The sequence below is a fragment of the Pelodiscus sinensis genome, chromosome 10 (assembly GCF_052426305.1).
Source record: "Pelodiscus sinensis isolate ZL-2025 chromosome 10, ASM5242630v1, whole genome shotgun sequence".
Taxonomy (NCBI): Eukaryota; Metazoa; Chordata; order Testudines; family Trionychidae; genus Pelodiscus; species Pelodiscus sinensis.
In genome coordinates, this window is record NC_143061.1 from 55,250,132 (window position 1) to 55,264,797 (window position 14,666).

Below are 14,666 nucleotides of genomic sequence, written 5' to 3' on the forward strand. Positions count from 1 at the left end.
TAACTGTGAACGTTAAACGATGAGCCGTTAACTGTGTACACGGTTACACTTTCACACCCTGAGTTGCTGCATCCACCTCTTGTTCCATTCTGAATGGTCCATTTCTGCCAGCTCAGGCTCTGCAGGCAAGATGGGCAGAGGAATGCTAGGATTATGGATGACAGCACTGCCTACGTCCAACGGTAGAAAGCTGGGCTTGTCCTCCCATTACGCTATTGCACCGTAATTAATCCACCTCTCCAAGAGGCGGTAGCTATGTTGACACAACACTGTCCACACGAGGGGTTAGATCAGTACAAACGACGTCGACTTCACACACCCCATGCAACACAGTTAAACCGATATAACTCTGTGGTGTAGACCAGGCCCTAGACACTGAGTGAATTTGACCCAGAAGATATAGGTGCTGAAAGAGTTTAGGCACAGCCGTGCAACAGTGCCTATATCTAGGGCCCACGTCCCCTTCATGGATTTCAGCCTCTCTCGTGTAAAATGGGATCCTAGCACTTCCTGGCCTCCTGGGGTACTGTAAGCCTTGCCACATTAAAGACTGCGAGGTGCGCAGATACCATGGTGTGGGGCCAGAGAAGTATTGTAGTCAGTTTCATTGTTAGGCTGAATTAATCATCACATGCACAAACGGAAAAGATAAAAGGAAACCAATATTCGACACCTGGACAGTTCTTAGTGTCTCTAATCTCTTGCAATTAGAGTCATTGTAGTGGTCTGCCAGTAGTAATAGGAGTTACAGTGTTTTCAAAGGGAAATGTTAGTCTCGTATTGACAGTGCTCCTTTAACCAATTGGACAAAGTGAGCTTGCATAGTTCATCCCGTGCTCCAGAGTCGACAGAGGGCTGTGCAGGGAGTAGGGTACATAATTCCAAGTTCATAGTGATGTCAGCAAGCTACGCGAGCGCAGCTAACTCAAACGTTTCGGGAGAACTGCACTTTACATGGGCAGCATCTCTACCTGGACTTCTGATGAGCTGCGAAACATACATATTTCTAGAAGCCACTGACTAGAATTGAGGAAAGAAATGTCCCCCTCCCCATCGATTATTTTTTAAGTGCACCGTTGTGGGGGAGAGAAATCATATTTTTGCTTATTTTTCAATTCAAACTTTTTGCCAAAATTGGAGGTTATTTTTTGCAAGTAGAAAAATATTTTTCCATGAAAAGATGCTATTTTTGTTTAAAAAATGGCATTCTCTCCAGGCATTGCTTTAAAGTCAGTTTCCCCTGGAAGGTGCATCTCTAAATTATTTTCACTGAGAAAGACAATTGATGTTTTCCATCAATAAGAACAACATTTTGTTCTGGATCAAATCGGTGACGTGCGTATATGAAGAAGCTATTCCCAGGGACACCTCCCTGTGTCTTGAGTGAGCATCCTGAGTAAACATCACAAAAATACCAAAAAGATGAGTGAGATGAAAGACCGTGAACAGACGCACACAAATGCAGAGTGTGACCTGGAATGTCTCTTTACTGTAAGCATTACATCCCCCGATCTTCCCCTCTGCAGAACACAATTAAATCTTCTACGCAGATTAGGCCTTCTTAATAATTCCATCCTTTTTAAGATCTCCAGATCACAGGAAAACTCTGCCCAAATGTACAGAATCATATTTACCATCACATTATTTCCACTTGCACTGAAGAACATAAGATGGAAAGCAGTTTTTTCATGGTGAAAAACTGAATTTTTGCCTGGATGAAAAACTAAAAGAACACCAAAGCCAGTTATATTTGCTGTACCTCTTTGGGATTTTTTGAATCACAGCACTTTTAAAACAGGAAGAATTCATAAAGGAAAATCCTAGCATTCAGTAACTAAATTGCTGTAAAGGGTTAAACCCAGAATAGTGGGTATCCTAGAAGTGTTGGCAGGAAGCAGGAGAGCCAATGGGAAGACACTGGGAGAGATTTGAAATGAAACAAGTTTTAGCTTCAGTTTTCCTTGTGTGAGAGAGTCAGAGCAGGAGCTGGGAGAAAAAATGGACCAAAGAGAAATAAGGCACAGATTTCCCAGCAATATTCATGTCTAAGGAAACAAACCTAAGCTTTGGAGCAGGAGATGTAAGTAGAACAGGAAATGTTTAGTTAGACGCAATCTGATTATTTTCTTTGTTTTTAGTTTGGTTAAACTCTTTGTCAACCTCCACGCACAATGTAATTGAAACTGAATCCCAGGGAAACAATTCTCTGTGCTTTAATCTATTTGTTTTAGTTGTTCCATAACACTTAGCAACTAAGTATGCTTTACCAAATGTATCTTCTTTGTTTTGCTAATAAACTCACCTTTTTTAAATTATAATCTAATTCCTGTGTCCTAGAAGGCAGAAAGTTCTATGTCCATGTGCCTGAACCGAAGGTCAGCTATCAAGCAATTACGGTTTGGTTCCAAGTTCTCCCCTAGCTTTCAAGTTCCCAAGCACTTCTTCCTAGCTTCAAGGGGTTTTTGTACAGGCAGTCCTCGGGTTACGTACAAGATAGGGACTGTAGGTTTGTTCTTAAGTTGAATCTGTATGTAAGTCGGAACTGGCGTCCAGATTCAGCCGCTGCTGAAACTGATCAGTTTCAACAGTGGCTGAATCTGGACGCCAGTTCTGACTTACATACAGATTCAACTTAAGAACCCCAGGCATCCCCAAGTCATCTGCTGCTGAAACTGATCAGCGGCTGATTCCAGGAAGCCCGGGGCAGGGGCTTCCTGTAGTCAGCCACTGGTCAGTTTCAGCAGCGGCTGACTTGGGGACGCCTGGGGCAGAGCAGCTGGGGTGCTGCTGGGTTGGTCCAGTAGTGCCGCCGCTCCTCGGCGCTACTGGACCAACCCAGCAGCACCCCAGCTGCTCTGCCCCAGGCGTCCTGATTCAGCCGCTGCTGAAACTGACCAGCAGTGGCTGAATCAGGACACCTGGGGCAGAGCAGCTGGGGTGCTGCCGGGTTGGTCCAGTAGCGCCCAGAGCAGTGCTACGGGACCAACCGGCAGCGCCCCAGCTGCCGTACCACAGGCGTCCGGAGCAAAGCCGCGGAGCACAGGGGCAGCGGGACAGCCCAGATGCGCCATGGCTGTCCTGCTGCCCTCGGGCTCCGCAACTTTGCTCTGCTTTGCTCCCCATCTCCCTGGTCTGCAGACCAGGGGGACGGGGAGCAAAGCAGAGCAAAGCCAAGGAGCACGCGGGCAGCGGACAGACACGTCTGGGCTGTCCGCTGCCCGCATGCTCTGCCGCTTTGCTTCCTCTCCCTGGTCTGCTGGAGACCAGGGAGACGGGCCCCGTTCGTAACTGCGGATCCGACATAAGTCGGATCCGCGTAACCTGGGGACTGCCTGTATTTGGGTGGTGGCAGCGTACCACCAAGCTCAAGAAGCCTGTAACTATGGGGAGTTTTTAAACAGAAGCCTTTTGTGGCAAGGTATTTTAAGGTCTCTTGTGGGCCCTCATCTTCTGCACTCAAAATGTCAGAATAGGAAACAGCCTTGATACATGTGCACACAAGTGTCTACAAAGCTTGAGTCCCAGCTTTGTCTTTCTTGTCTACCCAAGGCCATACTCTGGCTGGACCTCTAGTCTGCTCATAGAACCAGCTAGTGGATGAATAATCTACTGCAAGTATATATACCCCTAACATGCTGTGGCAGGTATCCCTGCCCTTCTAGGATGCCATCTGATATACTGGGATGCCACTGAGCCCTCCTGTTCTACCAGCTGGAGCTGCTTTACGCTGTCCTGCTGAGGCAGGCCACCTCAAGCCTCCTCCAGTGCACACTCAGGTGGGCACACACCCAGCTGCAGAAAATCAGACACTGAAATCAGCTCTGCATGAGAAGACTGCAACTACGGAATTGCCCATCACTCACGTGACACCCCTTCTGGAGTATAAACCCAAAATTGTACTGTCTTGCGCTGCAGTGAGAACTGCGCAGCATTAAGCTCATCAAATTTCCTCCTCTCTCAGTGTGGAGGAAGATATGCTCTGCTTTCTGCCCTCCCCCTCCTAGCTACGAACTGGTTTTAGGGAAAACAAAACCAAGTTATTAATAACTACAAGATAGATTTCAAGTGATAAGGGATAGCAAACAAATCAAAGCAAATTATCCAGTAAATAAAAAAGCACAATATAAAGCTTAGATACTAAAGAAACTAGTTACAAGCAGTAATTTTTCACCCTAAATTTTGTGTTAAGCAAATTGCAGAGTTTCCTAACAGCCAGCTGCTCTTGCCTGAAGCTTAAAACTCCAGGTATCTCTCTCACTGGCCAGATACCTTTTTCAGCCTGTGCTCAGTCTTCTCTGTCCCCCACTCTTTTGTTTTTTAGATGCTCTCAGCAGTTCTCTGGGGCGGGGGGGATTCAGTGAAGAATAAACTTTGATTAGCTCACTTCCCTACCTTAAATAGGTTTGGCACATGGGGGAAGCTTTTGGTGACTTGTGTGGAAAAGTACCGGTATGGTCATCATGGAGTCCAGTACCAGGTGACATAATCACATGACCCTGCTGTGTCAAAGCAGCCACCAGTCAGTGGTGGTTTGTAGCATCTGAGGAAGCTTCTCAGGAAGGTGGGAGATTAGCATCTCCAGAGACCTACTGTTCCCGCTAACGTTCACTGACATGTTCCCAGCTAACCAGCCAGGGTGACTGCATTAGAACACTATTTCTATAACAAATATGGGCTATAGAGTTACACATGCCCAGTACTGCCACCATCAAAAGTCATGTCCACCTCCTGTCCCCCCACAGCCTCCAAGAGTGTCTGACATTTAGGGTACGTCTACACGCCACGCTTATTTCGGAATAAGCTATTCTAAAAGAAATACTCCAAAATAGCTTATTTCGAAATTGCGCGTCTACACTACAGGGAAGCCTCAAAATTAGTCTGAGGCAGGCTCCCCAAATATGGACGCGCTATCTTGATTTAGAGCCCAAAGAGGCGCTGGGGAGAAACTGATTGGCCCTGGGGAGAAGCTATTTCGAAATAGCAGCAGTGGAGCATCCACACTACAGCCATTCCGAAATTGCTACTTCAGAATTCTGCCCCCTGCAGGGGCTCCTGCAGCTGCCTGATGGCAAGAGCCCTCCACCTTCTCCCCAACCCTCGACATGCTAACGCATTCCTTCTATATCTGCCTCTCCCGCAGCCTAACCAGTACTTATGCACCACCCCAGCCCCCCCATCAAATTTACCTCCCCATACACCCATTGGCCCCTTGTCAGCAATCCTGTCTCTGCTCCTCCCGCAGATCCAAAGCTGCTTCCCCGACCTAGCCTGGCAAGCATGCAGACAGGAAGGGGGGAGCAGAGAACAGACTGGCCCATTTCTCGCAAAAGGGGAGGGAAGAGGAACTCCTGGGCTTTTTCTGCTTTCTGTCTCCCCCCTGCCCCTCCTATGGACTTTTTCCTCCTCCAGCACTTAGCAGTGGCTCCTAGGGTGGGAGAGGGCATTCTGCCTCCCTTCCTCAGCAGCTGTGATTGGCTGGTCTACTCCAGGAAAGTGAAAAAGTGGGGAAGGCAGCCACTCAAAGTCAGCTATCGCCCTGGGGAAGTACAAAAATGTGAGCGCTGGAGCTGTTAGCATCCCGATGCAACTAGCACCAGTGCACCCCTCCCCCCAAGATGAAATCCCAAGAGCTGGCAATCCCGCACACTCTACGTGGAGTAGTCCCCCACACCCTCATTAGAACACACCTACAGGCCTCAGGGGCCCAAGTCACACAGTTCCTAGGCGGGCTCTGGCGAGCAAGCAGGCGGCACGAGGAGCTTAGTGCCCGCCTTGATGGGAGCCAACCGCAGCTTCCAGCCAGCCACAACCGACTTTAGCATAATGGAGAGTTGTAACGGAAACGTCTGAATCTCTAGGCTTGATGGCATGAGGGCTTCCCAAGGGCCAACACTTCCAAATGCGTTGCCTCCTCCCCCAAAATGAACTGCGCTAAAGAACTGGGGAGGGAAGAATGTGAGCAAACCTGCAGAAAAAGCAGAGTACAATTTGGGAAATATTAACACCAACCTCTAGAAGAGGACATCAAAGAAGCAAGCGTGATTTCCGGAGGTCTAAAACCAACCCCGCAGAGGACTCCGGTGGGCGGTATCAAATTGACAGGCTGGATGGCAGACTCCCTCCTCCCCCCCAAAAAAGAGAAAGGTTCCAATTAACGAGAAGAATCAGAGTGCTGTTCCCAGAGTTTCACTTAACTCAGAACCCATCACGGATTGTTCTGGGTCCTGCCGCTTCGCTCAGGAAATAATGAGAGAGATGAAAGAGGCCCAGGCAGCTAATGCAGTCCCGCGCAGCCCCTTTGAAGCGAGGAAATCACAAACATCGCTCCGGAGAGTTTTCTGTTCATGTGGCAGCTGTTGCATACGCTCCTTCAAGAGAAAGACGTGCTGTTTGATTTCCTTTAGCGCAGCCCCTGCCGGAGCACTAACACACACTCATCAGCGACACGTGCAAGGTGTTTTAGAACAACAACAAGATGGAGCAAGTTGACAGACACCGTTGAGCAGGTCCAGTCTTCAATCAGACCTGCCTTAACAATTTGGATCTCAACTGTTTTCCATTCTCAGGCCAGATCTACACTAAAAGAGAAGGTTGAATCAAGATACGCAACTCCAGCTACATTAATTAGGTAGCTGGAGTCGACATATCTTGATTCAAGTTTCCCGGTCATCCCCACAGCAGGCCAACTGGATAAAATGCTCCAGTCAGCTTCTTTCACTCCTCGCAGGAGTACCGGCCACCGACAGGGGTACCCTTTGAGTTTGATTTAGCGAGTCTTAATGGAACTCACTAAATCAAACTCCGGAAGATCGATCGCGGCAGCGTCCATCTTCCGTTTAGTGAAAGCCTGGCCTCAGTCCATCATTCTTACTCCATGGGAGAGAATTAAGAAAACAAACTATTGCTGCTATTGTTTGGTCAATCACATTCCACCCTTCCCACGGGATCTGCGGCAGGATTTTGAGCAAAGCCCTTGGTGATTACAACCGTGCTGACATCCCTGCCAGTGCTGGACAAACAAGGCAGTCAAGGCCAAAGGGCAGCGTGCACCTCTCTTGCAGCCTGATCCAAAGACCATCGCAGTAGAGAGGCATCTTCCCAGAGACGTTCTGGGGCTGGGTTCCGACGGCACCCCGGGGTGCAACTGGTTTGCCAGACGGAAACTGCTGAACGTGCACAGTGCAAGTAACTTGTTTCAAGCTCCCGCCCAGGCATCAAAAGCCGAATAAAAACAAGTGCCATTGGAAACCCCTCTACAGCTTTAAAATGAACCTCAAAAACCGGCCAACGTTCTGTTTTGTAGCTGGAAATTTCCTCACCGAACGTGCTGTCCTGCCCACTTGGGACGACTCCCCTGAACACCTCCCCCAAGGCAGAGCGCTGCTGTCAGAAACACACCAGTGCCGATGTCAGTTCAGCCAAAGGACACACCCACAGCCTTGCATTCACCTTACCCCTAAAGATTCCCAAAGAGTTAACTTCAGCGCATTCCACTCAACCCCCTAGGCGAACCCCGAATTAAAACCCGATAGCTCTTTGCCTTGACGAGGGAGGGGAAAAGATATAAGCCACATTTACCAGCTGTCGAGCGAGCCGCCTGCTCAATTTCCCCTTGCCACATGGCCACCAAGGACTAGACGCATACCGGCTGCCCCACTTGAGCACGTGCAAATACACTAGCACACACAAAGTCAATACCCAAGCCGGGCAGCGCCTTACCTTTGCAGGCCACGTTGTTCTCCGCCTCGTAACCGGCCTTGCACGTGCAGCGGCCAATGGGAACCATCCACTCCCCGTCGCCATTGCAGTACAGCTTGATGGGCACATCCACCTCCTCGGCATTGGGAATGCAGGTGCCACGAGCAATCACCAGAGAGGTGCTCTCCGCCCCAGTCATGGTCTCTGGGAAGATGGCAAAGTTCTGCACCACGCTCGGGCACTTCTTGAAGAAGACCCTGACCGAGAGCAATGACATGCAGGCCCCATAGTCCTGGAAGGCGAGGTAAAAGCCATTGCGGGTGAGGGGTCCAAAGCTCCGCACCTCCGTGTTCACCTTCATCAACCGACCCCCAAAGTCCACCTGGGAGAAGCTCTCGTCAGCCGCAATGGTGTCCACTTTGAGGTAGGGCGCCTCCGTCCAGAAGGCCGACTTCTTGGTGGCAATGACGGAGTCTGTCTCGTAGTAGTACAGGTTGAAGGTCTCCTTGCAGGAGCCGGGGACGTTGGGGAGGCTGCTGCAGTCCCGCACGGTGAAGCGCATCTCGGTGTAGATGCGGTGGGCGCCGCGCCGGTTTATGAAGGTGGTGAGGAGCCAGTTGTTCTGATTGGGTTCGAAGACGTTGCACACCTGGTAGGTACGGATGGTGTTGAGGTTCTCGTCGTAGCCACTGACTTCTTCCCACTGGACAGAAGGAACAAAGGAGAGGAAACAGGCAGTGAGAAGGGTGCAGTGAGGGCGCTTCCCCCTACCAGCCCAGGAACCACCGCTACGCGCAGGGAGCTAGTGATTCTGGCTTCCGCCTCTGGAAACATGAGAGAAAATCACGATTAAGGCTCAGGGCCAATGGAGCCGGCGAACACATGCAAACCCGCAGAGGGAGAGAAGCTGCCCCCGTTACACATGCACCCTCGGGTTCAGTAACACTTTCCCCATTTGTAACAAAAACTAACAGTCAGGGCACTTTTCATCGTTGGCTTTCCAAGCCTTTCACAAAGGTGGCTGGTGTCACTGTCCCCATGTTACAGCTCGGGAAGTGCCGTGATGTGCCCAAGCTCACACCGCAGGCTAGTGGCAGGATGAGAAGAGCAACCCACGCTGCCCTCGTCCCCATTCCTCTTCCCAACACCTCAAGATGATGCAATGCCGCATCTCCCTCTCCCGCCTTCGAGTCAACGCCCCAGTGCCTGGCAAAGCGGAGGAGCTATTTGAACCATGGACAGGCAGCGCTAAGTGGAGAAAACTTTCAGAAATCTTGCTCAGACTGGGGCTCTCAGTCAGCGGTTCTCAGCCTGAGGAAACTTCCCGGGGCTCTGCGGACAGCTGGCTGATTCCACAAGGCTGCTCTCTTCCTTGTTCCCAGCTGCTCAGCCAAAGCCCCTACATAAAACGCCTTTTCCGTGGGAGCGATTGCTCCAGCAGCCTCAGGGATGTGACTTGAGCACAAACAGAAGGGGCGATGATCCACACACTCAGGAGTGAAAGGGTAAGTGGTACATGAGCATATTTCTCTATTAAGATGCAGTCAGCTGGTAAGAAAGTGAGCGACCCCATGCCGTAGGCAGGGCTATCAGTGTCTCGCGCTCAGGAGTAACAAAATCGGCAAACCAGAGGTTGGGAATGCAGATTTGCAATTGGATTCAGGAGAGCACCTCAGTGTGAAACTGGCTGCGATTTCAACTAAGGAGCAGCAGCTAAATGTGAATGGCTGTGACGATCTGAGAGTCCTACAGCCAGATTTATAACTACCTCGTCCCTCCAGCGTACCGCGGCTGTGTTTACAGTCTCTTTGCTAGCATCAGCCTCAGTCACGCAGCAGCCCCGATGTGCTATGGGGGAGCCGATGCCGAATTCCTAGGAGCGCCAGCGGCACACGGCTACACACGCAATGTGCTTGTCTGTACAATGTAAACTGCTTGATGGCCCTTAGAGGGGCGGGCGTTACCATGCTGAGCGGGAAGCCGGAGTTTGTACAACCGGAAACTCAGAATCGGTTTCCTTCTGCTTCCCTTTACACTATCAGAGAAATCATTTTTTCCATATCTGCACTAGTAAACTGCAGCCTGTGCGTAACACCCGGAGCAGCATGTATTCGCACAAGATCTTGACAGAATGTACACAGCCGCAGGGGACTGCGGGCAATTTTACCCCAGTGCAAACGGTGCTCAAGCTGCCGAGAGCTAACAGGATCACGGCCGGAGGGGGCTTGGCTGCATTGCGACTAACTGTTGTTAACCAAACATGCGACAGATGGTGACAAACAAGCTCACCTGGACGCATCTTCTCTCCCGTCAGCCTCTCCCCGAATACACCAGGCAAGCTGTAAAGAGACGCTACGCTGCATTCGACAAGGTGTGATTTTGACAGGACCCAGGATTCCCTCGTTATCGTTACAAGACACAGATGAAGGGTACTTGAGGTCACTCCGCCTTACTGGCTTGGTGGGGCTTTCCGTTCTATTTGGGGGCTTGGCATCACCGACCAGAATCCAATTCATTTCAGAAGCTTGTCTGTCTATCTGGTAGCAACTACTGGGCCCTGAGTTTTTTTGCCCTATGCAAACTCCCCGAGGAACGTCCTGTCTTTCTAATGTGTCATCACTGGACATCACCAATTACCCGGTTTGCATGCTTGGCATAGGCCTCTCATTCTTGATGCCAAGCTGCGGTTCTAACTCCATTTCCATAGACGACTCTCGAACCCCACTTCCCAGTTGCGTGGATCCTGAGCGGCGCTGCAAAATCCGACGTGGACAGGGAACCCCCCAAATCCATGGGGATTTGCTCACCCCGAGGATGTTGACTAGGCTAAATACACCCAGTGCCACCAAGAATCCGTCAGGCACACCACACGGGCAGCAGCCCATGAGCAAGTCCCAAGGGCTGCCTAGCACAGACACCCTCACTGTCACTCTCTGAGGAGCCCTTCGAATTCCAGCACTCCCTGCACTGGTGAACTAGCCAGGTCAGCAAGGAAGAATAGCTGGGAGGCATCAGGAGAGTAGGGCTGCCGGTATACCGGGGTGTGGCAGAGAAAACGGGCTGGCTTAGCACCATAAGGCTGGCTTAAAACTAGCCAAGAGGCAAGGTCATACAATCCTAGAACTGGCAGGGCCCACAAGAGGTCATCGAGTCCAGTCCCCTGCTCTCACGGCAGGACCAAGCACCATCTAGATCATAGACGTCTATCCGACCTGCTCTTAAATATCTCCCAAGATGGAGATTCCACAACCCCCCTAGGCAATTTTTTCCAGTGTTTAATTATCCTGACAGGCAGGAAGTGTTTCCTAATGTCCAACCTAAACCTCCCTTGCTGCAATTTAACTCCATTGCTTATTGTCCTAACCTCAGAGGCCAAAGAGAATAATTTTTCTCCCTCCTCCTTGTAACACTCTTTTAGATACTTGAAAACCATTATCATGTCCCCTCTCAGTCTTCTCCTTTCCAAACTAAACAAGCCCAATTCCTTCAGCCTTCCCTCATAGCTCATGTTCTCTAGACCTTCCATCATTCTTGTTGCTCTTCTCTGGATTTTCTCCAATTTCTCCACATCTTTCCTGAAATGTGGCACCCACAGCTGGACACAACATTCCAACTGAGGCGTTATCGGCGCAGTGTAGAGGGGAAGAATGACTTTTCATGTCTTGCTCACAATGCTCCTGTGGCTATGTCTAGACCGCAAGCCTCTTTCGAAAAAGCCTCTTTCAAAACAGCGTGTCTAGACTATAAGCAGTACTTTCGAAAAAGCAAGCCACTTTTTTGAAAGAGCGCACGCAGGCAGTCTGGATGTTCTCTTTCGAAAAAGCTCAGTTTGCATTCCATGGCGCCTTTTTCCAAAAGTGCACTTTTGAAAAAAAAAAAAAGCGTTATTCCTCGTAAAACGAGGTTTTCCGCAGTCAAAAAAACTGCCGCGTTCTTTCGATTTACTTTTGAAAGAACACGGCAGCAGTCTGGACGCAGGGAAAGTTTTTCGAAAAAAGGCCACTTTTAAAAAAAAAAAACCCTGCAGTCTAGACACACCCTGTGAGTGCAGCCCAGAAGGATGTTTGCTTTTTCTGCAACAGCCTCATGCTGTTGACTCCGACTGACTCAGTTCCCAGAGCGGGAATTGCTCAAATCGATGGGTGGGCAGAGGTGGGCTCCATTCGGGAGGGGGGGCTGCAGATTCCGCAAGGTGGGGCAGGGCTCAGAGCAGGTGGGTGTGGAGAAGGGGACTAATGCACGGTTCCTGTGCAGGGGCAAATTCAAACGAGAAGGCGAGTTCCCATCACACATTCCTGCAGCTCCTTAGGCCTAGATGAGAAGAAAGCTTCCCTCCCCTTGCAGAGGCCACTCACCTACAGGGCCTGTGCGTGGCGATGGCTGCTCAGGAGCCGGTCACTGCCTGGGGTGGGGGGGGGACACGACCCTGCCTCTCCCGCCCCATCCAAGGAGCAGCTGCAGCAGAGGTGAGAGGCACATTCCCTCAGGTGCTCTTCCTAGCGTAGGTCAGCTCTGCGGGGCCCCCATGCAGGGCCCTGGCTAAATGCCCCTAGAGCAAGGGTTCCCAACCTGGGGTACGCGTACCCACGGGGGTATGAGACGCTTGTCAAGGGGGTACGGGGAATATTTGGTAAATAACTAGATTATCCTAATTGAAATATTCCAAAAGTAGTCATGTTAGTGAAAAAAGTTGTGGATTCTAAAGTCTAGAATTTATTTCCTTCCTTTTTGAATAGGGAGTACGGGAAGGTTTACTAAAAGCCAAGGGGGTAGGGGACCGAAAAAGGTTGGGAACCCCTGCCCTAGAGGGCGCCCTCGTGTCTGGAGAGGTCTCTGCCCGCGCACTGAGCAATGCACCGAAACCAAAGAGGAAGACGATCAAGCCGCGTTTCCAGCTTGTTTTTCCAGCCCTCGCAAGGCCGGGTGGGCTGGGCTCAGCTCTGCTCCTCGCAGGACAGGAGCCCGGGGCAAACCCAGCCGGGAATGGGGCCTGGGGCATCCAATTCTGCCAAGCCCCTGGCACGTGAGAGCAGCAGGGAGGGCCTCCGGGAATCCGGGGCAGGAAGAATGTGCTTCTCGCATGCCACTGCGCGTGCTGGGGAATTTGCTTCTCCAGTAAAGCCGCAGGCCGGAGGTCCAGGCCGTGGCTGAATCCCCCCGGCCCTGCGAATGGCGCCTGTTCACACGCCTGGTGGGGCCAAGGAGGGAGCAGGCAGGCCTGAGAAACTCAATCAGTAAGAAGCCCCTAAGAGTGCCTGGAGCCTCCATTCCCCTCGGCTCTTCCAGGCCTGGCAGCAGGCCCAGAGCAGCCCCGGCTCCCACCTGGGGGTGGCCCCGCAGCCTTTGCCACAGCCGGGGCTGCTGCCGCCACCAGCCCAGCCGCACACGCGGTGTCTGGACAAGATCCCTGTAGATAACTTCCAGAGCGCTGGGGATGAAGACGATGCTCTTCCCAGTCTCTAGGGAGCTGTACAGCCCTTCCAGCTGAGAGACTTACAGAGAGTACAGCGGGCTGTTCCACCTCTGACCCCCTTCGCCCGTCCTCCCCGTCCCTGGGGCCCACTCCACAACAGCAACAGGAGCAGCACATGGCAAAGAACCGGCAAGGAGGGAGCGTGGCTGGTAACCATAGCAGCAGGAGCCCCGCCAGGCAGCTGTCATTATCCGGAGGGCTCCTACATGTGATTATCCAGAGCTGTCAGCTGAATGCAGGCTGCCACTCCTGCCCTGCATGGATCCCAGAGGAACAAGGCCAGGGGGTGGCTAGCGGCTGATTCCGGGCTCGGGAGGTGTTTCCCCTTTGTCAGGGAGCGAGGGGAAAGTGCACAGTTTGCTGCATTCCTCACTCTGGCTGGGGAGCGCAGGGGGCAGACCAACCTGGACCTGCCCCAAGCAGGGAACACACGCCCTCTGCCTGCTGCAGCTGCAGCAGCCATGGAGAGATGCCTCTCCCCTGGCCCCAGGCTGCTGTGGTGATAGAGTGCTGGGGTTGGCCTTTCTCCCTGGGGCAGCCTGCCCCCCTGCCCTCCAGCCCGCCCCAGGGCAACGATTTAAAGTAGTCCTGGACATTTTCATACTTTCCAAAAATCAACTGTGTTAAGGACCCGAGCAACAGCAAGTAAATCTTCTAGTTAGAAACAAAGTAGCCTTCTGGGGTACGTCTAGACGACAGGCTTTTGTTGACAGAAGTTTTGTCGACAGATACTGTTCACAAAGCTTCTGTCAACAAAGAGCGTCTAGACGACATCCAGTTGTCAACAAAGCAAGCCGCTTTGTTGACATGAGAGTGTAGACGCAAAAGACAGCGTAGATGCAATAACGCCTTCTGTTGACAGAACTCTGTCGACAAAAGGCGTTATTCCTCATAGAATGAGGTTTACTGCCGTCAACAAAACTGCCGAGTTCTGTCTACGTTATGTCGACAGAACTCAGCAACAGTGTAGTTTTGTCAACAAAAGTCCACTTTTGTCAACAAAACCCTGTAGTCTAGACACACCCCTGGTGTGAACTACGGCTACGGTTCTTGTGCAATGTGCTCATGTGGCGATGCTGCAAATAACTCACAGCCCTGCATAAAACACCTAAAGTCGGGGCCACTGGAACGTTAGCCTGTTGCTATCGTGTGAGCACGGACCACAAGTATCATGTTGCTTTTGCGCTTATTACAGCGGATCTTTGGCTCGTTCATGCAACAGAAAAAATATAGATGAGAAAAGCGCAAGTGAAAACCAAAGAAACGGAAACTGCTTTCAGTGAAGCAGCCCTGTGCACGTATATACATCTACGTGTGTGTGTGCAGGCCATGTGCTGCTCCAGATACAAACGGGGGTGCAATCCAAAAAACTATCTGCTCTGTTTACTCTGTGCAGTCTCTCCTCTCTCTAGCCCCTGTCTGCGTATCACATCTGTAAGTCTATCCATATGTTTGCCTCTGTAGCTCAGATTTACCTATCCACTTGTTCTGTCTT

General features: G+C 51.1%; 1 protein-coding gene across 10 annotated transcripts in view; it reads right to left on the minus strand.

Moving 5' to 3' along the window:
* Positions 1-14,666, minus strand: part of EPHB1 (EPH receptor B1) — a 323,707-nt gene that overhangs the window by 144,600 nt on the left and 164,441 nt on the right. For all 10 annotated transcript variants that reach the window (XM_075937229.2, XM_075937228.2, XM_075937224.2 and 7 more), the window contains one exon: positions 7,720-8,401. In XM_075937229.2, the coding sequence (XP_075793344.1) occupies positions 7,720-8,401 (682 nt within the window). The remainder of the gene's footprint in view (positions 1-7,719; positions 8,402-14,666) is intronic.